The sequence below is a fragment of the Panthera tigris genome, chromosome A1 (assembly GCF_018350195.1).
Source record: "Panthera tigris isolate Pti1 chromosome A1, P.tigris_Pti1_mat1.1, whole genome shotgun sequence".
NCBI lineage: Eukaryota > Metazoa > Chordata > Mammalia > Carnivora > Felidae > Panthera > Panthera tigris.
The window spans coordinates 207398038-207424104 of record NC_056660.1 but is presented as its reverse complement, the minus strand read 5'-3'; the positions used below and the strand labels follow the sequence as shown (position 1 = coordinate 207424104).

The 26067-nt window shown below is 41.9% G+C and overlaps 1 protein-coding gene across 2 annotated transcripts in view; it reads left to right on the top strand.

Moving 5' to 3' along the window:
* EGFLAM (EGF like, fibronectin type III and laminin G domains) overlaps positions 1 to 26067 on the top strand; it is a 470630-nt gene that overhangs the window by 370137 nt on the left and 74426 nt on the right. For both annotated transcript variants that reach the window (XM_042996268.1, XM_007095458.2), the window contains one exon: positions 16151 to 16317. In XM_042996268.1, the coding sequence (XP_042852202.1) occupies positions 16151 to 16317 (167 nt within the window). The remainder of the gene's footprint in view (positions 1 to 16150; positions 16318 to 26067) is intronic.

The following is a 26067-nucleotide window of genomic DNA, read 5'->3' as shown; positions in this document are numbered from 1 at the left end:
AGTTTCCTTCCCTCCACACTACTACTTCTTTTTGACAAAGAAAGAAGTTGAGACTCAATTGCTTAAGCTGCTTTGCCAAGGTAAAATGACTGGTTGGGAACAGAATCAAAATTGGAAGTCTCCTGACTTCCAGCTCAGTACTCTTGTGAAGCCCTATATCCCTTTCATGTCTGTGATCCACCTTCAGAAATGGAAGCATAGGGGCGCCTGGGTGGCTCAGTCGGTTGAGCGTCCGACTTCGGCTCAGGTCATGATCTCACAGCTCGTGAGTTCGAGCCCCACGTCGGGCGGGCTCTGTGCTGACAGCTCAGAGCCTGGAGCCTGCTTCTGCTTCTATGTCTCCCTCTCTCTCTGCCCCTAACCCACTCGCATTCTGTCTCTGTCTCTCTCAAAAAAATAAACATTAAAAACTAAAAAATAAAAAAAGAAATGGAAGCATAGACTCAGCCCGCCCAGAGCCCTGCTGGTAAGGATACACGAAGCCTCATCTTAGGCTGCTGTTTGCTGTTGTTCTAGAAAGAAAGCTTTCACAGCTTCTCGTGGTATTTAATGTTTGGCTGAAGAAAAAATCCCCATATCCACTTGTAAACGTCTCAGAGTCTATCCCATTACGCGTGAGTGCTCAAGGATACGTTTAGAGAGAGCTTTTCTGAGGGCTAAATCAGAAACTGCAATTAGCATGAGAAGCTTCTGGGAGTCTTTAGTCATCATTCTATTTTCCCCAGAAAGGTCTGCTTCATTTTAATATTAAATTCTTTTTTGCGCAGATACCTCCTGTGTACAGAAACACCTGTGACAGGTCTTTAGTTTCTTGTTATATCCAAGAGGGAGGCCTTTGGCAAGCCAACACTAGGAAATTGTAGAAATCAGTTCACCGCCAGAGGTTATCCTCAAGATTTCAACCACCTTAATGTGAAATTCTCTTCCCAGTCCTGTCCCTGGAAGAACAGCTTCTCCTCCGTCTCCCTGCCTTGGTAGGCACTTCTACATCAGTTGGTCTTCTTAGTCGATGAGGATAATGATATTAAAGGCTTTGTTAAGAAATAATAGCCTAGGGGCCCCTGGGTGGCTCAGTCGGTTGAGTGTCTGACTTCAGCTCAGGTCATGATCTTGCGGTTCGAGAGTTCAAGCCCCGTGTTGGGCTCTGTGCTGACAGCTCAGAGCCTGGAGCCTGCTTTGGATCCTGTGTCTCCCTCTCTCTCTCTGCCCCTTCCCTGCTCATGCTCTGTCTCTCTCTCTCTCTCAAAGATAAATAAACATTAAAAAAATTTTAAAAAGAAGTAGTGTAAAACCTTTTTAAAAATGATTTAACTGGCTGATAAAAGCTTAACCTGAGGAATTACACTAGACCAGAGTCTGGGGGTACTGACTGCTTACTTGCTAGTTTGGGTGATATTTCAGGTAGACATTGTATATTTATGATGCTGTCTTGAGTCATGGGCTTAGGACCAAGCAAAATTTTGTTTCTCATCCGGCTTCTACCTCCTTAAAATGAAAGACATCCTTAGGGTGACCACCCTGAAGGGGTGCTCTCAGTGTCTTAGTCTCTGGTTCAGGCAAGATGAAGCTTTTCGTTGAGAGTAATCTGATCTCCCCCAGAGTTGGCCTGGGGGCTATTTATTTGCTTCCTCACTAACAGTAGATTTTTTATTTTAGTGTAGAAAAAAATGTGAAGAGGCCGATTCTAAGTAAGCCTAGGCTGTAACATATTTTGCAATGTTTTTCAAACGTTTACCTGCTTTTTTAAAACAGAAAAGCCATGCATTTGAGGTGAAGGAGTTTTTTTTTTCTAAAGTGATACTGAAAATTTCTTTGGAGGCAGCAGTCCTTACTGTTTATTAAAATAAGAACCAAGCATAAATATAGCTACCTATGTTTTGAAATATTTTAGCTATAAATATCTGAGCAATTTTCCTCCTGCCTAAGAATTTCCCCAGGGTAAGTGCCTTTCTCATAAGCAAAAAATATATACTATGGTGGCAATGAAAACTAAAGGCCTAGAAAAATATTCCCTATCTCTGATGTTCCATTTGGGGTGCCATGACCCACATACGCTATCTATCAGGTTGGTTACAGGTGAAAAACAGTTTTCATTTAACTTAAGTATAGTTTTTCTACAAGTGTGACCTGATGAGCTAAAATTGCTTGAGTTTTGCATTGACAGTTGCTGGAAAGGGTAGATTAGAGCTTTCAGTGGCTGTTTACTTTTTGAGTTTTAATTTTAATTCCAGTATAGTTACCATGCAGTGTTATATTAGGTGTAGGTATACCATATAGAAGTTCAACATTTCCACACAGCACCTAGTGCTCACGATGACAAGTGTACTCCTTAATCCCCATCACCTATTTCACCTATCCCCCCATTCACCTCCCCTCTGGTAACCCTCAGTTTGTTCTCTATAGTTAAGAGTCTGTTTCTTGGTTTGCCTCTCTCTCTCTCTCTTTTCTCCCCTTGCTTGTTTGTTTTGTTTCTTAAATTCCACATATAAATGATAGTGGCTGTTTTTAATTTAAAACAAAAGTCCACACTGGCTTATTTGGGGTACATGTGAAAGTTCAAAATATTTCTGTGTATGTATTAAGGACGCTGGTCAAGAACTGTTGATCTCAATCTCAGCCCAAGACAGTTATCCTAATAAATGAGAAAAAGCAATGCTTGCCCTCTTTTCCCTTTCACAACTTTCTGCTCAAATACTTCCCTGGTCTCTTGCAGATGCCTTCCATAATAAGACTTGCAAAATTCATCTTCACACAGGGCTGCTTCTAAGCCGATTGCAATGCCTACCTATTGGTTTCGCGTGAGAATCTTAAGGTCATACACACTTGGGTGGGTTTTTTAAATTATTGTACAAATTGATATTTTTGTCAAAGCCATCTGTCTTTCCATCCTATCAAAAACTCTTCCTTAATCTGCAAGTAACAAATGAATTTAATTAGTTTGCTCGCAGGAAGTTACCTTGTAAAGGCTGTTACTAAAATAAAGATGAAATCTGGGATTCAGAATAGAAGCTCAATGGATTATGGATTTTCCTTGAATAGTTTTAAGGGATGATGTGATTTGACTCATGGTCAAGGTCACGGCCTATGAAGGTTAAAGTTTCTCATTCAGAATTGAGACTTTAGAGAACAAACGGAGGGGAGGTGGGTGGGGAAGGTGGGTGAAAATGGTGACAGGGATTAAGGAGTGCACTTGTTGTGAGGAGTACCTGGTGTTGTGTAGAAGTGTTGAATCACTCTATTGTACACCTGAAGCTGATTTAACACTGTACGGTAACTATACTGGAATTAAAATAAAAATTTTTAAAAAATTTTAACGTTTATTCATTTTTGAGAGAGAGAGAGACAGACAGAACATAAGCGGAGGAGGGGCAGAGAGCAAAGGAGACAGAGTCTGAAGCAGGCTCCAGGCTCTGAGCTGTCAGCACAGATCCTGACGTGGGGCTTGAACTCATGATCTGTGAGATCATGACCTGAGCTGAAGTTGGTCACTTAACCAACTGAGCCGCCCAGGAGCTCCTAAAAGAAAAACTTAATAAAAAAAAGAATTGAGACTTCTAGTCTGATACTTGGTTTCATCTTTCAAGTTAGAGTTTGTTCAAATGTAGAATCAGAAGACATAGCCCAGAGCTGGCCTCTCTGATCCTGGGCATGAGTTGCTCAATTCTAATTCTTAGCTTCCTTGTGTATAAATAAGGCTGGACCATCTGCCCTCTAGAACCCAGTGACCCTGGTTTGCTGTCCTCGTGACAAAGGTGAGGCAGTACAGACTGGAAGTTTAATGCATAGGCTTTGGGGCTAGCTCCCTGGTCCAACCCTTCCCTCCACCACTTTTAAAGCTGTGTCATCTTAGGTAGATTATTTAACTTCTCTTTGTCTCAGACAGAGGAATAAGGATAACAATCTATTTACCTCATGGAGTTGTTTACATGAGCTGATGCACATGAAATGTACAGAACAGCTCCTGGCTCCCAAATGTGCTCAGTCAATGGGAGGAACCATTGCTATGGTGACTTTGGGGATAGATCTCTTCTGCTCTCATACAGAGCCATGTTCTTTCCTGGCTAGAAGTCTTCATGTTTGCTGTTCTCAGCCAGGATAGTTCTTCTACCTCTTTGCCTAGCTATCTCTTGTTCAGCCTTCAGGACCCCTGCTTAAATACCACCTTGTCCAGGAAGCCTTCCTTGAAACCCTGCCCCCTCCCCAGACTAGGTTAGATACACCTGTAACATTTACTTGCAACACTCAACACACTTGTAGTTAATTACTTGTTCAAGGTCTTCCTCACCAGGACATGAGGGCAACATCTTGACTTGTTCCCCTTTGTAGAATATAACACCTAGCATGGGGTAAATATACCATGTGTCAAATAGGTGCTGATGAACATTTGGACATGACAGTCACAGGATTGAACCTAGAGAATGCCAAAACTAGCTGGAACCTCGTATGAGCTCCTCAACCTCTCTGAGCCTTATTTCCCTCCACTGTAAAGTAAGGATGACAATAACAGCTACCTCAGGAGGCTTGTGAATATGAAAAGCTGTGTGTACCATACTTAGAGAAGTGGCTTGTAGAAGATTTTTCGTGTGTTGGAAATGGAAATGTGTTGGCACATGAGCCACAGGGGTTCAATGAACCCTTTACCACTAATCTCAGAGGCCAGTAACCAATGATCTACCTTACCAACTGCAGAAGTGTAAGCCAGGCAAAACCCACCTGGGATCTTCACACACGTCTGCCTCCTCTTTCCCCCCAACCCCAAGTTGGGGTTTTGCTTTGTTTGCTCATCATAAGAGGAATACCAGTAGATGGCAAAGCTTATACCTCATGTATAAGACTAACTGGAAGTTCCCATTGTTATTTTCTTTCATGTTGAATGATAACCTGTGTTTTGGAGCTCTTCATAAGATGGAAGTGAATTGCCAACTTTTTGTGTAGCATTTCACTAGAATTTATAGCAATAATTAGGCAAATGGCTACAATATTTAACAGTGATGTAGTCCTTGTGTTGGTTTTCTTGGCCCCAAAAGTATAAAGCTTAAAATATTTAAAGAATTGTTCCTATACAGTTGATTAATTTGGGGAAGAATGGGGGAAAAAACAAACAAAAAAATCTTCCTTTCTTTTCAAGCAAGTATTTAGGAAGTTGTGCTGTTTAAGTATAAGCCTTCCTTACCACCACCACTAGAATCAGAAAGAAGCAAGAATGGGCTTGCTTTGATGTCAGCTGAGATTTCATATTAACAAGTGATGCTTCACAAAAAATTCCTTTTTCTTATCTTTAGTTTCTAAGTAAAAAATCATCTTAGAACCACCTTCTAGGCTGGTGCCTGATCTCAGACATTCTGGTAGCCAGAAAGTTCCTCCACTTAGGATCAAATGGAAGGGTGGTTCTAAATGTTTTTGCAGAAGTCTGACTTAGAGTTCTACAAATTGATCCTTTAAAGATTCCATCCCTCCTACCATGAGCTATCCTGATGTAATCCCTGGTCAGATTGATGTGAGCTCACATAAATTGAATTCTGGTGTAACAGCATTGGGAGACATTTGTAAACTATAAATGAAAGCATGCTCTCCAGTTGCCCTGCCTGGGACAAATTGCCAGCTGAGTTTATCATTACCCCCATTGTATCTATCTGTTTGTCATTTGGTTGAATTGAACCAATTCATAATTAAAGAAAGAGGCTGGGGTGCCTGGGTGGCTCAGTCGGTTAAGCGGCCGACTTCGGCTCAGGTCATGATCTCGCGGTCCGTGAGTTCGAGCCCCGTGTCGGGCTCTGTGCTGACAGCTCAGAGCCTGGAGCCTGTTTCAGATTCTGTGTCTCCCTCTCTCTCTGACCCTCCCCCATTCATGCTCTGTCTCTCTCTGTCTCAAAAATAAATAAACGTTAAAAAAATTAAAAAAAAATAAAGAGGCTGAAAGCTGAAGGTCAAATAATACATTTTTTTTTAACTATGACTACTTAGTAGTTTAGGATTTTCCTCTGCAATTCATTCTAGTGTAGAACAAGTCCTGCATAAAACTAGTCTGTAAAATGGACAGAGAATCAGAGGCTCTTCTGAGTGTGAGGTTTTCTCTTACCCCTGGATAATCTATGGGATCATGTCTCTTCTCTTGGAGTAGGATGCTTAACCTGTAGCCTATAGATCCCCAAGGGGTCCATAGATAGATAGAATTCAAGGGGGTCCCTGGATCTTGGTTGGACAAAAATTACATTCTTAGTTTTATCAACTGAAATGTAATGTCCTTCAAATAGGAATGTAGTCAACAAACTACAGTGGTATTAGCAATTCCCGTGGCTTTGCCACTAATAGAATCACAGGTATGTTATTTTGTCCCTTTACAACTGTTGTACATATCTCCTAATACCAGTAATGCTTATCACTACTTTGAAACAATTATAGTTATTTAATCCATCACTAGGCATCATTATTTAATGTACTAATAAAGAAGTACATATATTACCATAATCGTAATATTTTTTTGTTTAGATCATTGTTTTCAGTATAACTGGTGTCTTTTTGCAATCCTGAGGATTTTTTATTTGATGCATTTAAAAATATTCTGAGAAGGGTTCATAGATCTTCCTCAGACTGTTGAAGTGGTACAAAGTTAGAGACTGTTGTCTCAGATCAGAGGTTGGCAAAGTTTTTTTTCACAGGGTCAGTAAATATTTTGTGCTTTCCCACCTATATGGCCTCTGTCTCAACTATACAATTCTGCCATTGGAGCAAGAAAGCAGTCATGGACAATAACTAAACAAATGATCATGGTTGGGTCCCAATAAAACTTAATTTTTTAAAATTTTTTTGTATATTTTTTTATTCTGATACTAACCAATTGTCAGTTAAGGACAATTGGCCTTTTATTTTTTTTTTTTTAATATGAAATTTATTGTCAAATTGGTTTCCGTACAACACCCAGTGCTCATCCCAACAGGTGCCCTCCCACACCCCCAATAAAACTTTATTTACAATACCTTGTAGCCGGCTAAAGTTTTCCAACCCCTGATTTAGGACATCTTGTTATTCTTACGGTCAAATTTTGAAGGTATTTCAATTCAGCTTAGCCAGTCTTTATCAGATACTTACTACGTGCATATGTTCATCCAAACATGTATGGATTGAGTATCTTCTATGTGCAAAGTGTGCACAAGAGATTTAGGGGTCAAACAGCAACTGCCCCTGCTTGGACAATCCAGTGGGGAAGGCAGACGAGACCATAGTCCAAGTGGGGAGTGTTGCAGGCAGGAGTGGGGCCCAGGGGCCCAGAGGAATACCAGCTTGACATCTAACTCAGTTTTGAAGGAGTCTGGGAAGGCTTCTTACAGGAGCAAAGAAGGACACATCTGTGATAACCAGGCAAAGAGGAGGGAAGACACAGCATGAAAAGAGTCGGGCTAGAAGAAGCTACTTGAGTGATGGCTTGAAGGCAAGAAGATGTTCCTGGAATTGCTTAGAAAATCTGAAGCTTTATGAAGCAAGAGATAAGGCTAGATGGGTGAGAGCAAAAAAGGGTCAGAGCAAAACAGGCATAATAACAGAGCTCATGTTTGTCCTGAAGGGAATAGGGAGCAATGGAGAGTGTTAAGCAGGAAAGGAACATATAGTCTGTCCCTTCAGATCTTTTGAAGGATCATGAAGACATTCCAAGGAACACAGAGATGAGTAAGGCAATCAGCATGCTTAATGAGCACATAGCCTGGCAGGAAAGACAGAAATATAAAATAGCATTAGAGGGTGGTATAATCGAAACAAAACAGAGAACGTAGGGGAAGGGAAGGAAAAATAAGATAAAAACAGAGAGAGGCATACCATAAGAGATGCTTAACAATAGGGAACAAACTGAGTGTTGCTGGGGGGAAGGTGGGCAGGGGAGGGATGGGCTAAATGTGTGATGGGCATTAAAGAGGGCACTTGTTGTGATGAGCACTGGGTGTTATATGTAAATGATGAATCACTAAATTCTCCTCCTGAAACCAATACTACACTATATGTTAACTAACTTGAATTTACATAAAAACTCGGAAGAAAAAAAAAAGAAATGGGTAAATTGTGATAAAAAAATTTAATGGTATGAATGATACTGTCTTCTCTATTACTAAAGAAAAACATTAATGGGGTGCCTGGGTGGCTTAGTCAGTTGAGTGTCAGACTCTTGATTTTGGCTCAGATTATGATCCCCAGGTCATGAGATTGAGCCCGGCATCCGGTCCACACTAAGCATGAAGTCTGCTTGAGATACTCTCTCCCTTTCTCTCCCTCTGCCCCTCTCCCACTTATGCATGCGCTCTCTCTCTCACAGATAAGTAGATCAATAATCATTAAACTCATATAAGAAATGAAAAAAAAAGAAGTTAGTATAATTGGTGTAATATTAGCACTAGATTTAAGGCGTGGGAGAATCTTGAGGAGAGTTCTGTTTCTGAGGTGAAGCTGAGAAGGAATAATATGAAGGAAAATATTTAGGAAGGGAGACTCCAAGTAATCCAAGGTTCTCCCCAAAACATTATCTGATGTTGAGGGAAGGAGGCCACACATGTCTCTCGTTTGCTATAATTAGGCTTTTGGTCCACTCCCTCTCAGACCAGTAGAGTGGCCTCTACTGTCAAGGCCATTCTGGATGTTCTGCTGAATCCCCTAGAGGACTGTTTTCTGCACCAACAAATTCCGTTCTCAGAAGTGTTTCCCTAGCAGAATTTAACCGTTCTTTAGCCCAGTTTCCTAGTTAAGGTCTGAAGCACACGTGAGCGGCCCTCCTCAGCCCAGCCCCAACTTTCTAGAAGAGAAAGGGTTCTCAAACTGTGAGTAGTTACTCATTAGAAGGTAGTGGGAGCAGTTGAGGCGTCCCGAACAAGAGTTTTTCAAAAGTGAAATAGAACAGAAGAGAGACTATCAGAAGGTATCACACAGAGTAAAACTAGGAATTATTTTATGAAATGTTTGCTTCAGTGTTGTGTTTTGGCATATGTGTGGCGTGTAGAGGGTCACACTGTCCAATGTAGGTCTTCCTGGGGGTCATTCAAAGACTTTGTAGAGCTCGACATATCTAGAGCATTATTTGGAGTTTAATAGGCTTTGTTTGCCACCTGTGGGACATTTGATTAAACTATAAGCCATAGATTTCTTTCCATGACTGACAAAATCTGCTTTCTTTAATCATAGAATTTTAGAGTTGAAAGCTCCATCCAAAGTATTCGAGGGGAAAAAAAAAAAACAACCTTTTTGTCCAGTGTTTTTCAAATTATGGGTCACCACACTTCAGTGGGTGGTAAGATTGATTTAGTGGATTCTTACCAGTATAAAAAAAAAAAAAAAAGGAAAATAAGAGATAGAAAAGAAAATAGCAAAGTGAATAGAGTAAGGATAAATATTTTCCTTGAAACTTCTCTTCAGTTTTGTGCTCATGTGCATACATACATATAGGTATAAGTGTATTGCATTACTATGCATAAATGTATTTGTTACCATGACCCTACATCAGAGTTACTAAACAAAGTCCAACCTCCTGTTCAGAAAGGCACTTGTTACATCCCTGATTGATGGCCATCCATCGTCTGCTTCAACATAGCCATTGATGCAGAATTCAATTTTTCTGAGGCATCTGGCTTCATTGTCCACCATTCCTAAGCCATTAAGGGTTTTCCTTGTAATGTCCTGCCATTGACCTCCCTGTCAGGAACCACTGGTTCTCCTAGTCCAATATGGACAACATGGAGGCAAATTTACCGTCTTCCTTTGACAACAGTCTGTCTCTCACCTAAAGACACTGTACTATGCTATTTCAAGCCAAGCGGTAGCAGCCCTTTGAACTCTGCCTCAGGAGGAGATGAGTCCAGAGCACCTTCTGCTGAGCGATCGGCCTAGAAGACCACATCTCCCCAGGATATGGGTGCTGAGCTGGTCAACAGCACGTTGTCCAGAGAATTCATATTGAGTTTGTGACCAATTTTTAAAGCCCAGTTTTATGCCCTCTGCCTTCCCCATAGATTTTTGCCATCCCAGGTTTTCTCTATCTTTATATCTGTGCCGCTGGCTTTTTAAGAAGACCTAACATAAGATTTTACATTTATCATTTGAGTTGGCTTTGCCTTATGTTTCTGTATGTGGGGATCATTTTGATATTTTATTCTGTCATGCATCTTATTTTGTAAGGCCACTTCCCAGGCAACTATTTGCATTTCCTAAATTCTTCTGATTATTTTAGATTTTCTTCTCACTTTTATTGAGGTGTGATTGGCAAATAAAAATTGTATATATTTAGATTGTACCGTGTGATTTTGCGAAGGTATACAATGTGACGATTTAATATGTATATACATTTGTGTAATAATGGCCACAGTCAGGTTAATTAACACATCTGTTACTCCATATAGTTACCTTTGTGTGTGTGGGGTGAGAACAGTTAAGATTTACTCTCTCGGCAAATTTCAAGAATACAATACAGTATTATTGACTATAATCACCACACTGTTCTGTAAGATTCCCAGAACCTTTTCATCTTAAAGCTGACAGTTTGTATTCTTTAACCAACCTCTTGTATTTCCCACACCTCCAGACCTTAGCAACCAACGTTCACCTCTCTGGTTCTTTGAGTTCAACTTTTTTAGATTCCATATATAAAAGTGAGATCATACAATATTTGTCTTTCTCTTTCTGCCTGATTTCATTTAACATAATGTCCTCGTTTCATCTGTGCTCCTGCAAATGGCAGAATTTTCTTCTCATGGCTGAATAATACTTCATTATATATAACTAAATATATACATAAACACACACACACACACACAGACACACACACACACACACCACATCAAAGGCAATAATGTTTTAGTGGTTCAGCTTTATCAAGTCTTTCAAAAACATTCAAAAATAGTTGTTGCTCTATATTTTACTCCTATTTCACAAGTTTATATATTACATTAAATAACATAATTACAATAACAAACACAAAAGTCATCAATAGGTTTTGGAATAAACACAACTGACTCTTGACAAGCCAATAGCTGACTTAGTGGGAACAAATGAAGATCACGGTTAATTTGACAGGTTGGTTAGTAGAGGTTGATAAGGAAAGCTTTGACTATGTATGATCTGCACAAAGGTGCCGTATATTCATTCACTTACTTTTGGCTCGTGTTTTTATATGTCATACCCATTTTTTGTATAGATTGATTGATCATTCATTACTGGGAGCCGTATATTTACTGTCTTGGGATATTCCGCATTGTATTTTGCATGTAACTAGTACGTAATACGGTCAGATCATACAGAGAGCCGATGTTGCTCTTGTCTCCACTTCACCCAAAGATGCTCTATTCCTTTTCAGCTATCGAAACCCAAATACATTTGAAATCTAACTTAAGTTCTTTCTGGTCTCACATACCTTCCACAGCATTCCATTTCACTACAACCGACCCACTCAAATACAGCTGAACCTTGAACAACATGGGTTCGCACTGCATAGATAAACTTATACATGGATTCTTTTTTGATAAATACAGTAGAGTGCTGTAAATGTATTTTCCTTATGATTTTCTTAATAACGTTATCTATTCTCTTTATTGTAAAAATACGGTATATAATGCTGGTAACATATGAAATTTGTGTTAATTGACTTTGTGCTAATTTGTGTTCATTTATGCTATCGTTAAGTTCTACAGTAGGCTGTTAAATTCTGGGGGAGTCAAGAGTTATACATGGCTTTTGGGCAACACAAGGGCATCAGCACCCCTCACCCCTGTGTTATTCAAAGATCAGCTGTATAACACTTGAAATATGCTATTTTGTACTGGCTTCCTACTGATCCTTAGATATATTATCTCCCCATTAGACTATAAACTCCCTAAGAATGGAATTGTGTTTACAGCTCCGTGGAGCCTCCTAGAATATAGCTTCTGTGATGGATACCCTGTTGATAATCAATCACATGCCAATTGAGTAGCCCGAGGCAGCCACCTGCGGAGTTGATGGTACCAAGAAAAATGATTTTCCACTCAAGACTGACGCTAAAAATAGGCAAGGTGGTCAAAATGCCACAAGAAACGGAATAAGAAAAATAGACCACCCAGTGGTTCTATGACTTTAGATAAATTACTTTTTTTCCGTGTTCCCATGGGTAGGTTGAGAGACTGGACTAGATCAGTGACTCTTAAAGCTTTGGGGGACGTAATTATCTTTGAGAATCTGATAAAAAGCTAAGGACACTGTACTTAGAAAACTGAAATGATCATGCTCACACGTAAAATCTTGCGTGTAATTTCTGAGAGCCTGTAGATATCTGGGCTGGTTGATCTGTAAGATATCTGATAACCAGGCTGGATTCTAACATTGCCAGTGAGTGGTACTGTTTCCACCAAAATGAACCAGTGAGTCTCAATCACTTGAATCAGCTAATTGGGTTTTGAGTAGCCACTGCTGACTGCCCTGTGTCTGCCCCATCAGAACCTTCCCCCTCCCGACCCTCACCGCCCAGACACCTTCCAAAGGCAGTTAATCTCCTGAGATGCAGAATTCCCAACCCCACTCTATCCCACTATTTGGAAAAGTGCTGAAAGTGTCCACCCCGCTGGTGGCTGCCTATTTGTACCTGGGATGGCAGCGTATTCCTAGCTTACTTCCCCCTCATGCCTTTTTGCTGATGGGGAAATTGGCAGGCTAGTGTTGCTATGGGGATTTGACTGGCAACTTTGTAGTCAGAATAGAATAATTTTCTTCAGTGGAGAAAGATAAAGCTATTGTTTGAGGATGATCTAAGACAATGCTTTTGCCCGGTTATCTCTCTCTCAACCTCACCTTTGCACTTTTGTACCTCAAGAGACGCTGAAAACGTTTAAATGCAAAACCCATGACAAAATCAGAGGCAAAATGTTAAAGGTTTTGAACTGGTATTCAGTCCGCATGAGCTTTGCTCTCTCACTTGATATCATGGAATTAAATGTTAATGATTTCAGTTTCTTATTCGCTTAAAATATAGCCTTCTTTCTTGCGTTAAATGAACAAATACAGTATAATCTCCTTTTTGCGTGTGGGTGGGGGGCTGTAATTTCCACATGAGGATTGTTTAGATATTTGCAGGCAGTCCTGGGTAAACAGTGGCATGTTCTGAGAGCAATTACATGGCATTTCCTCTATAAATGCCACAGGAAGGCTTAGCAATGGAGAACAGGAAAGTTTTATCTGAAGATCATATCTTTTCTGTCAACTTTTAGGTATCGCTGGTGGCTTTCCCCTGTGACATGATTTTGTTCTAATTTAAGTTTATAAATGTGTTTCCGTCCACTCACTAAGATTTTCTCTTTGGTGACAAAATTAGTTTACACAAGAAGTCCATCTTTAGGGAAAGGATACCAAGAAAGAGACATGACAGAGAAAGACAAATATCATATGACTGCACTCGTATGAGGACTTTAAGACACAGAACAGATGAACATAAGGGAAGGGAAGCAAAAATAATATAAAACCAGGGAGGGGGACAAAACATAAGAGACTCTTAAATATGGAGAACAAACAGGGTTGCTGGAGGGGTTGTGGGAGGGGGGATGGGCTACATGGGTAAGGGGCATTAAGGAATCTACTCCTGAAATCATTGTTGCACTATATGCTAACATAATTGGATGTAAATTAAAAAATAGATAATTAAAAAAAAAGAAAAAGAAAAAGAAAGAGACATGAGCCCTGATTTTCTCCAGTGAGCATGCCCTGTGACCGCTGCTTCTCCAAACAGATGAATTCTAATGAGACACAGGCCCCACAGACTACTTGCCTGCACGGTGAGCTTGAGGAAGCATCTTCTACTGGGCTTAAGGACTCCGTTTGGCTTTTAATTCCTGCCAATGAGAAACTAAGCAAGCACACATTCAAGACAGCCATGTATCCTCCAGGCATCTTCTTTCTGCAAAATAAGTCTCTGTTTCCTTGCCTGATAAGTTGTTCATAAAGGCTAAACATCAATCTTTTTTGCTTTCTGTTATCCTCTAAATATCTGGGAGCAGAGGTATTTAACACTCGAACAACTGAGAAGTGGTCAGGAAGTAAAGTAAAGGATGGAGAACAGCCTCTCAGCCACGATCACCCCAAGTTTGTGTCCAGTGTCAAAGATCTTCTTAATCTAACCCTTCCTCATCAACCCAACTTGGCCTCACCATTTATCAGCTCTGTGAACTTGGGCAAGTTACTCAATCATTTAATGCCTCTGTTTCCTCTATAAAAATGAGGGGAGAAGGGTGTTTAATGTAATATCTCCTGCATAGATACTATGATACTACATAGATACTATGTACTATGAAGTACATAGGTACTTCACAAGCACTTGATAGACTAATTATTATTAATTAACTAATAACACAAAGCATCCAGCTAATTAGGCCTTCACACCATCCCCCTCCACGCATGATCATTCCCAAGTTTCATCTTGTGGTTCATATTACCTGGGATGCTCTCCTTTCCCCCTCCAACTGGGAAGCCAGACAGAACAGCGTTGTCCAGTAGAAATACAATGCAGGGGCGCCTGGGTGGCGCAGTCGGTTAAGCGTCCGACTTCAGCCAGGTCACGATCTCGCGGTCCGTGAGTTCGAGTCCCGCGTCAGGCTCTGGGCTGATGGCTCGGAGCCTGGAGCCTGTGTCCGATTCTCTGTCTCCCTCTCTCTCTGCCCCTCCCCCGTTCATGCTCTGTCTCTCTCTGTCCCAAAAATAAATTAAAAACGTTGAAAAAAAAAATTAAAAAAAAAAATACAATGCAAACCCTGGGTGAAATTTGAAGTTTTTTTTTTTCTTAAAAAAATGTTTTTAATGTTTATTTAATTTTGAGAGAGAGACAGGGTGCAACTGGGGAGGGGCAGAGAGAGAGGGAGATACAGAATCTGAAACAGGCTCCAGGCTCTGAGCTGTCAGCATAGAGCCCAACGCGGAACTCAAACTCATGAACTGCGAGATCATGACCTGAGCTGAAGTTGAACACTCAACTGACTGCACCACCCAGGCACCCCAGAAATTTGAAGTTTTCTAATTGTGGAATTAAAAAGGCAATAAGAAACAAATAAAATTAATTTTAATAACATACATTTTAATCCACTGAATCCAAAATATTATCATCTCAACATATGATCGAGATATTTTACATTTCTTTTTTTTTTTGTCCTTTAAAACCCAATGTACATTTTATACTTGCGGCACATCTCAGTTCAGATTAACCATATTTCAAGTGCTGACTAGCCACATGGGCTAGTGCTATCGCATCAGAACACACAGGTTTAGAGGAGTAAGCAGTGACACAGGGTTATCTACTGGCTCTGTGATGTGGATAAGTCCGTTAAATAATGGCCAAAAAATGCTGAGTGTTTACCATGTGATGCCAGGCAGTATGCTGAGGATATAGCTCTCATTTAATCTTTATGATAGTCCTCTTAGATAAGTACTTTTATTATACCCATTGTACAGATGAGAAAATAGAGACTTAGAGAAGTTAAATAGCAGCTAGTAAGTAGTAGAGGCAGGATTTGAGCAGCTATGAGCAACCCCAGATTTGTACCCTTACCCTCTGCGTATTGCCTCCCAGGTGGGAGCTCTAAGTGAGGGCCCACATTCTCTAGAGGGTTCTTAGCAGAACCTGTGAGAAGTCAGCGAGTTGGCACAGTTGTACAATTTTGTTAAGAGCAAGAATGGCCACGAACACAATCTAAGTGGGTTTTCCCATGGTCGTTCATGCAGTTAGTCACCCTATAAAACTTAACATTTGTTTACTTTGTGAACAGATTGTGAATAGACAGAATCTGTGCTCTCCTGACCTCTGGGAATGGCGGCTGTTTGGGGAGGGTTTGTTTGTGAAACATCTGGAAGGCACAGTCCTGGAAAATGAACTCCTCTGTGGGGGTCTTTTCACCATGGTCAAGCTCATGCCGAGGAAAAGCAGATGATCTTGAAACAGGGTTTAAAACTGGCCCTAAAAATGATCTACTTGCTTTTATTGGCAGGGACTTAAAAATTGTGACCTATGATTTAAAATCAAGATGACTTTTAGATAGGAAATGTTAACTCATTTTTATAAGTATTGCTTCTAGAGTCCGAATGCTGAGTTTACATAGCCAGCCTCCCTTCCCTTTGCTCTTCCTGAATTACTGCTTCTTGTTTTGTTTTGTTTTTTTAATCAATAAAGACCAGATTTTGACAAGAGTTGGACCTTAATCCAAGAGCGGATCCAGATGGACTCCATGGTTATCAAGGGCCTTGATCCAGATACCAACTATCAGTTTGCCGTGAGGGCCATGAATCCCCACGGCCCCAGCCCTCGCAGCCAGCCCAGCGACACCATCAGGACCTTCCGTGAGTACCAGGGCCCGTCTGAAGGACAGACATAGCTGCATTGCTGAGGTTGCCTTGCGAGGACCCATCTGACTGGGGTCTCTTAGTGCCCTGCAGGAGGACACCCTGGGATGAGGTTATCCCTAGCTTTTCCTGCTGTTTTCCCAGCACTTTGGAAGTTCGAGGCTCTCAACAGGGACAACAGGCTGTTTCTATGTACGGGAGGTCAGCGGAAAGTTTATTTTTACATATGATCCTTGGGGAGTTTGAGGTCAGTTTTCTTTCGCAATCACAGAACAAATCACATACCAAGATGATGCGCAGCCGTCCCCCAGCTCTGCCCTTTTCATCTTTTGAGAAAATGGGTTCATCTTAGGGTCAGAGGAGAAAAGATAATGCTCCCAGACTCTTCAGGATTTGTGTTCACCTGCATAACCGAGGACACTCAAGTAAAATCAGTCCCTCTGTATGATGGTCAGGGAGAATTAAAGTCATTGTCAGGTGGACGTGTAGCTGGGGCTCTAGCCAATGGCGGAAGTTCCTGTTTGTCATAGTGGCTCGCTGGAAGGCTGGGGGAAGCTTGGGCCACTGTCTGTCAAATCACCTGAGGACTTTGTGAAAAGTCAGATTCTGATTGTGGTCCAGGGTTTAAGATGTTCCTGCATGATTCAAGCAAGAGCCACACTTTGATTACTTATACCACCTGCCGAAGCTGGCTTAGGAATCCTTGTGTTTTGGAAATGAGGGGCACATTTATGTAAACTTAGAACACTGTGTAGTGGGGAGATCTCAGAATTGAAATGTTGGCACTTTTTGTTTGAAGCTCTGTCATCTTTTCAGTTTTAACAATAAATTCCTCCAGGTTTCTGTGTCTGAAGATCTCTGCTACTCCTGGGTCCTCTTTACCCAGGAGAGGAGCTCTCAGAAAAGAAGCCTACCTAACACCATCAGTTGCCTTTCTATTGGCTAACACAGAGCCCTACTTATATTGTTAGTCGATCTGAATAAACGCCTTCCCTGTCCTCACACAACATCCACATGGCTGACTTCCAAGGCCATGGCTGTTTCCAGATTCACTACATTCCACAAGTCCTAGGAATTTTGGCTTATCTGAAAAAAACCCTTACCCTGACCTTGAATTTCAGGGCTCCTTCCTTCAGATTGAATTGTTGGGGGCTATTGGGCTATGGTGAGGCCACCCCACATAACCCCTATATACCCACACACCCAAATACACACACATACACACACCCCCCCCACACACACATATACATACACAGGCCTATGACACACACATGCACACACACACACACACACACACACACACAGTAACTATGATCGCTCAACAATTGTTTCATTGTTCTTCTTCAGAATTAGAAGCTAACACTCCCCAGTCATATGACAAGGAATGAACCTCCTTCTTTCTAGAAGAAATGTTAACAATTCTATTTCAAATAGACAGAGGGTCTCCTTCCACTCTTGCTGCATGAGATCCATGCTACAATCTTTAGTTAAGCTGTGTGGTGCATGGCAAGAACTGGGGCAACCGTGGCTGGGGCAGGCCCCGGGATCTGACTATTGTGAAATACGCAGCTCGTCTTTTTGTTTTATAGACTGAGCAGGTGCGCTGTGTGGTTGTACCCCGCCCCCACTCGCTTCCTCAACGCCCAGCTCCTCTGTTCCTGTTTCCTGAGCCAACCCATGCTCACTTCTTTCCCTCCAGGCCTGCTAGTCTCCTTCTCCACCGAGACTGGGAAATAAAGGCCAAGATGTAGCCACTTGTGCTGGTCCTGGCCATGGGATCACCAGAGGGGACAGAAGTTGGGGTATCTTGTAAACTTTGTTTTTTTTTTAAACTGCAACACTGATCTGGTCTTGCAGTTTCTGATAATTACTTCCCCATTTGTGAATTAAGCGGGATAAGGTGTGTGAAATTGCCTCAGAGACACGTGACATTTGGTTACACTTGGTCCCCAGTGTGAAGTAAGACCGTATCATGGTAAAGTAATTGCGTGTAGGGGAGAAGGCTGGTTCAGTGAAAACTCTCAATTTTGAAATATTCTTAAATAAATAAAATTTAACTCTTTCTTACATATATATAGTTATTCAACTCAGGAAAATAGCAATAGAATTGATTGGATGGTTGGTTTCATGAACATAAGAATGTGCCGTGTTTGGTATTTCAGTTGGGAGTTGTTTTCTCACGTTTGCTTCAAATATTTTTAGGAAACCCTGTGTTCTGCCACATTCACACTTCTTACATTGCTATTAGTTTAGATTATTAGTTTCCCAAGCCCATTTTTCCATATATGAAATTACCCAATCGCCAAGTAGCACTTATCTGAATTATAATAAATTCTCAATCTCAGATCTTCTGCTGCGAAAACCATGTCTGTGCCAGGCCCTACACCAGGCATGTTACCTAGGCAACTCCATGCCAGTTCTCACAGAAACCCTGGGACGGAGGAATGACATCCCTTTGAATAGGTTTTTAAAAATCGAGTCTTTGAAAGGTGACCGATTTTGCCAAGAATCCTATTTGTAAAGGCAGGATTTGAACTCAAGCTTAGCTGATGGCAAAATTACTTCCCTGAGCGAGATCCAGAAGGAAGGAGGTTCTTATCCTTCGAATGCAAAGTAGCACGAGAGTGGCAGGGTCAGCGTCAGTGGTTAGATAAAGAACGGTTAGATAAAGGAATAGTCCTGCTGGTATCTATGGACTAAGAAAGTTTGCCAGCACAGAACGAACCTATAGATTTTTTTTTTCTTTTAAAAGTTGTGAGGTATACTGTACATTACAAAAACGGGAATAAAACATACACGCAGACCTGAAATTCAACTGGTCCTCATCGGCATTTACAGCCCACAGCCTTCTGATTGGTTAGACGGGAGGCAAGCCAGTTGTTAAACGTTTTGAAGGCTGCCCTGAGGGGGTCTGTGAGATCTGTATTTGTGCCTGTTGGGTGTTCCCCAGTCCTCTTTGTTCCTCCTCCTCTTCTTTACCTCAAGGTCCATCCCATATGGATGTTCTCTTGGTGTCCTACCTTCTTTGCTTCCCGTGTCCTACCTTCTTTGCTTCTCGAATGGTGAACTACAGAACAGAATGCTCACGCTGACTACCAGAGTGCAGAGTGCCCAGTGGGGGTCCTTAGATCCCACCCTGGACGCCACCACAGTCTGGGCCCCTCTGTTGCTTAATGGAGACCTACACATACCTCATTTCGTAAGGACGGCTAACACCTCAGCTCTACTGACAGAGCATTGGCTTCCCCTGAACCTATTAATGCCAGACCGTATTAGCAGCTTAACTGCTTAAGGGGACAATGGGTAGATCTCAGGTGCTAGTGTGTGTCCTTAATGAACTCCAGGGCCCAGTATTTCCCTGACTTCCACCGGCATGAGGAAGAGCGAGGGTTTGATGGCTTCCCTGGAGTGTCGCCAGCCAGCTGTGCCCAGCTTCCACATCTTACCTCAGCTCCACCAAGTTACAAGTACAACGGGAAGAAAATACTAAGGTGTTTCAGCACCCAGGTCCTCTGACCAGAAACAGAATCATTTCAGTGACCTTGAGTAACAAGGTTACTACCCTATATTTATCTCCATCCTCTCACTGGTGACTTTCCATACGTATCAGGGCCTATACTGTTCCCCTTAGGAAATACAAAGACCAAGGTCACGGTCTGCCACTCCCTAAAGTTTATTTCTTCAAGAAAGAAATGCCAACATTATAATTTGCCTTATTGTTCCACGGCATTCTTTTTCTCCTGTGATTGATCTTATAAATTAGCCAGTCAGAAAAGGGGGCTCTTTGGAACCTCGAGGACACAGGTACATACGTGTGGGCTTTGTGAACGTGCGTTTACCCCATCTGGTGGTCACTTACTTGCTGGGATCCAAGCTTAGCTTGGTTGAGAAGGATAGAAGGAGTCAAAGAGGGCACGAACTGGAAACAATAGACGTGGTAGAACAAAAAAGCCAATTTTATTTTTCTTTTTCCCAAAGACAAATGAAAAAATAACTCACATGTTTGACCAACTCTAGGGTTATATAAATTTCCCTGGGAATGGAACTTGGTCCTACCACCCTGAACCATTTAATTTCTCATGGTCTGTCTTCACTATTTAAGCAGGGAAAGAACCAATAAATTCTTCCCTGAATTAGAATTGGTATAGTCACAGCAGCCCCAACGGAAGGTGCTGTTTTGTTCCTCACCAAAGTCATTTTGCTCTTTCCTGCCTCAGGGCTTTTGCACCCCCTGTTTCCTCTGCCTGGGACTCTCTTTTCCAGATCTTTCCATGACCAGTGCCGGCACTCCCGTAGCTCGGATGTCACTTCCTCAGACAGGGTTCATTGACCTTCACACTCAGCTACCTCAGCCCCATTCCTGCTTTAATTTCTCCGGAGTGTTTCACTGCCTGAAACTATTTTATTATCTGTATCTCTCCTCCAGAATAAGCTTTCTTGCTCAAGGCTGTGTTCCCAGCACCCTGTACAAAGTCGGTGCTCAATAAATATTTATTGAGTACGTGAATGACTGAATGTGACTTAAGACAAGAGCCCATGGGATGAAATCAGTCCATGTGGTTCACAGGAAAAGTCCAACTCCAGAACTGCACAAAAAAAAAGAAAAGAGTAAAAGAGGGAGGGGGGAAGAAGGAGGGAAGAAAGAAAGCAGAACTTGGGGGTTTAAGTTTAAATTCAAGGCAATAAGGATGGAAAAGAGGCCTTTGAGAGAGATTCCAGTGATCCAAAGAGCCAGTTTTCTAAGAAGGGGATGAGGAAGGAAGAGACATTTTCTTTTCTTTTCTTTTTAAATGTCTATTTTTTTGAGAGAGAGAGACAGAGAGAGACAGAGTGTGAGTAGGGGAGGGGGAGAGAGAGAGAGGGAGACACAGAATCTGAAGCAGGCTCCAGGCTCCAGAGCCCGACGTGGGGCTCGAACTCATGAACTGTGAGATCATGACCTGAGCCGAAGTCAGATGCTTAACCGACTGAGCCACCCAGGCACTCCAGGGAGAGACATTTTCTAAGCAAGCCTGTGTTCACTCCTATGTTCTTCCTTGATCGTTAGAATAAGCTTTAACATTTCCATGCAAAATTCGCGTACATTTTTCCCTTGGTTCTAGTAAATCTAATTATGGTCTTAGATCTTCAGAGATTGCATAGGAAGATGTGAGAGGTTCAGTCTGGCTTTGGTTTTCACCAGACTCTTCCCCCACAGTCCATTGTCTTCAGCAGTTGGAAAAACACTCTCTTCTACTGAGCTGAGACAACACACCCTGGCCCCAATCAACAAAATTCCTACAGTAGACCTGATTTCATAATGTTCCCTCTATCCCCACCCCCCACCCCCACTTTTCTGCTCTCTACCTTCCTGCTTACTCAGGCATCACAGCTGCTGTTGGTTGTGTATCTGTTTATACCTTTATCACGTGAATGTCCGTGAGTGAACCTGCTTTTGCTCAGTTTTGCTCTGAGATTTGGGCCCTTGTCTTTTTTTTTTTTTTTTTAAATGTTTATTTTTGACAGAGGGAGACAGAGTGCCAGCAGAGGAGGGGCAGAAAGAGAGGGAGACAGAGAATCTGAAGGAGCCTCCAGGCTCTGAGCTGTCAGCACAGAGCCAGACACGGGGCTCGAACTCATGGACTGTGAAATCACGACCTGAGCTGAAGTCAGACGCTTAACTGACTGAACCACCCAGGTGCCCTGGGTCCTTGTCTTTAATTGCCTGATTGTCTTCCCAGAGACCTGTTTAGCAAGCTAGGGTTCCTTGGTACATGTTGTCACATACCTAGACACAGAATAGATTTCCTTTATCCCCAGTCACTAGCAAGGGCTCCTATTTGGTAGCAATGCCTTGAATTAGGAAAGCGAGCGGGACAGAATGTAGTGGCATGCTCTAGGGATGGGTAAGAAACAGGAAGGGACTGGAAGCAGTTTCTCCCCAAATCTCCATGACATATGTACAGCTCACTGCCTGTGTTGGTCAGTTCCTATGAAAAGTCCTCACCAAGCCTTTGGAAGTTCCTCACTGCCCCCAAATACTGTACCTTTAGATGGAGGAGAATCTGTCAGGCATGCCTGGGTCTGAGTAGAGAACCATTCTTTTATTACCTTGCTATGAGAACTCCAGAAAGTCACTTCATCTCTCTGGGCCTCAGTGTCCTCATCTTTAAAATGGGTATAATAATGTCTGAGGTAGGTAAAATTTTTTATTTTTCAAGGTTATTTTGAGGAAACACCTGTGAAACAGAGATTATGACATCTGCCCACTTTTTGAGACAAAGGGGATGTTGATATGTGTTTCCTCCATGCATAATTTCTGAAGGATGGTGTAACTGACCAGGTGATCGCTAACCTGTCAACTGATTTTCCTTTACGACTCTGTGCCCTGAGTTCTGCTCCTGGGACCTGAGGGCATTAGAATCTCGGAATTCAGAAACAAAGGGTCTGGGACAAAAACTGTCTTGACCGAAGTGGAAGAATAGAAGAGACTGCCAGAGTTAGGTCAAGTAGTATCATTAAGATGGGTTGGGTTGGTTGATTGGTTTTAAAAGGCTGCGGATTTAAAAGACATCCAATAATTAAAACTATAAGGAACATTGAACTTTGCTAACAAAATTTCATCTCTCTCACCACTCAAGCACATCCCAAATTCAGGCAAAAAGAAAGACCTCATGGTTATGATACTGTACCTCTGATTTTTGTTTGCTTGTTTTTAACCTCCCCAAAGTTAACCAATTACTTAGACAGGGATCAGCATATTTTTCTGTAAAAGGCAAGGCAGTAAATATTTTAGGAATTTTGGGTTCACTTCTGCTGTTGTAGCATGAAAGCAGCCATAGACAATAAAGAATGTGTGTGACTGTGTTCCAATAAAATGTTATCAATGGACATGGGAAATTGAATTTCATATCATTTTCATGTGTTACAAAATATTTTTAAAGCTTTTTTTCAACCCTTTAAGAAGGTAAAAAACACTTAACTCATGTACTATTAAAAAGGATTAAAGAAGATAATTTAGGTGATACAGGCAAACTTTAACACTTCAAGAAGTGAGCAGTCTCTATTCTCAAGGGTCCAGAGAACTGCAAAATGGGGCAGAAGGCAGGAAGATTTGCAGGAGAAAGAATGAGAAGAAGCAGGAAGAGAAAAATAGAAAATGGACAAGAAGGAGAAAAGTGTAGAGCTCAGAGTTGGCTTGGCATTTGGGATTGGCTGGCTGGATATACTGCATTTCTGGTTTAAGAGGAGCGTTTATAGGAACATGCAAGATACCTGGGTTTCTGTTTACTGATGTGCCCCCCCCCCCCACGGCAAAAATGGCTCCATCTTGAGCTTAGACATTTATTTCCTCAGTATAAAAACAGGCAGCTCGGGGCACCTGGATGGCTCAGTTGGTGAAGCATTCAACTCCCACTCAGGTTATGATCTCAAGGTTCCTGAGTTCAAGCCCCGCGTTGGGCTCTGTGCTGACAGCTCAGAGCCTGGAGCCTGCTTCAGATTCTGTCTCCCTCTCTCTCTCTGCCCCTCCCCGGCTTTCTCTCTCTCTCTCTCTTTCTCAAAAATAAATAAACATTAAAAAAATTTCTTTTAAATAATGGCAAGCAATTGGACTAGATTTGGCCAGTGGGACATAATCAGCTGACCTCTGTGGTATATTTCTGGGGTTCCCCCTCAGATTTTAAGGGATTGTCCTGAAAATTTGGGGAATTTTCCCTGTAGCAATTTTGTCAAACTTGGAAGGAATCATTTGGTGCATGCTGATGACATTGTCTCCTTGAGGCAAATCCCTGCAATTTAATGTTCACATGAAAAGTCTGAAACAAATAAGAGCCCCCAAAAAAGCCTGCAACCTCGGTGGCAGGTTTGTGCTGCTCTCCAGGGAGAAAGAGAAAGCTGTTCTGCTGGGCATTCCTCCCTGAGCTTGGGTTAGGCTTGTAAATTCGTGAGCTTCGTGGATTTGTAAATCTTTAGAATGTAAGACCGAAAAGGGAGCAGGAGAAAGAACAAATCATTGGTTTCCCCCATAGCCTAGATAAAAATGCATTTTAAGTGTGAGGTTTGTGCATAAACATAACTTCAGACATGATTGTACATTCAGGTGCCCTCCGCAGTAATCGCTCTATTGATTTGCTAATGCCTCGATGCATGTAAATCTGAGTAGCGCTCATTTGCACAGCTTTATTGGTTCTAAAGGGAATGATTCACTTTGCTGTTTAAATACCTGCTACCTATTAATTGTTCTTCTGAGGCCTTGGTACATCTTACATTACCATACATTTACTTGTAATCACTATGCAGGTATTTTACCCCCTCTGCCTAGCTAAGGAAGAAAGACTAAAATAAAGGATGAGAAAATATAATTTTCCCAAGAAAAGGCACTTATGGTGCTCTAGTTTCTTTCTTTTTTCTTTTTTTTTTTTAACGTTTATTTATTATTGAGAGACAGAGAATGAGCATGGGAGGGGCACAGAGAGGGGGAGACACAGAATCCGAAGCAGGCTCTGGGTTCTGAGCTGGCAGCACAGAGCCCGATGTGGGGCTCAAACCCACATACTGTGAGATCATGACCTGAGCGGAAGTCAGATGCTTAACCCACTGAGCCACCCAGCGCCCCTCATGGTGCTCGGGTTTCAGCTGTAGCATGTGTTCATTGGCTCAGCTGCTATTTAGTGACCACACCCAAGCAACCATATGCTGTTTATGGTACTCTCGCCTCAATGAATTGCGAAACATTAATAGATTGAAGCCCGACGCGAGTGTTATTCCCTAGTTTTCCTTTTGTTTCCTTCTATTTCCTTATCACTCGCTTTGTTCTTTCTTGTATATTCATTATTTCATAGTTAATCTTTTCTATTCTGTCCTTGGGAACACTTCTTGCTTTGACACAGTTCTCCACTGGGATTGTCTCTTAGCATCTAAATCCCTGAATCACTCAGGTTCTTTGATGACAGAGTAGGACCACAGTAGTGGTTTAGCACAGAGAGGGGGCACCTGAAATCAGCTTGATGCAGTGACAGACGTGTGGGCGGTGACAGTGCATGCTGACTGAGTCTGGCAGATCTCTTCTGATGATACAACCAAACGTGAAACAAATAATGTGCAAGTAAGAAACAACCACGGGAGAAAAGATGACTTCTCTAATGATCTTGGGTGTCACCAGGCTCTAGAAGGAAACGGGGGCACATACAGTTGCTTCATGTGAAATGAGTTTAGTGAGGGAATTTTTTTGCAAAAGTTTGGGCAGATGTAAGGAAACCAAAAGGATGCAATTACCAGCATCTGGAGACAGACGGGGAGAGCCATCAGGCAAGAGCTGTGACCTTCAGACATGTATCCTGTGACAACCTAGTGGAAAGGAAGTTGGGGAACAAAGATGCTGACTCCTTTCCTCCCTCTGTCCACTTTCCTGCTGATGCTCCAGATGGTCAGATCCCAGCTGGAAGCCTCACAGGTCAGCCTCCCAGGGCCCAGGGCAGAGGCGAGAGGAGCAGAGATACATGCTGGAAGACTGGGGGACAGAGGGAAGGAATCCACTGAAAAAAGTCATAGTATAATCTCATATAATAAGAGATTGGTGCCTTTTACATGGATTCCAAAAATATGGACTGTGTTTTGGTCTTTCTCTTATTGATTGAGAACATGAACCTTACCTCATTCATCTTTGCCTTTTTAGCATTTTGCCTGGAACAAAGGAGGTAGTCAGGTCTCACAGCCAAACTTTTGTCCACTGCAAATTTATAAACTCAGAGTGGGCAAGGACAGTGT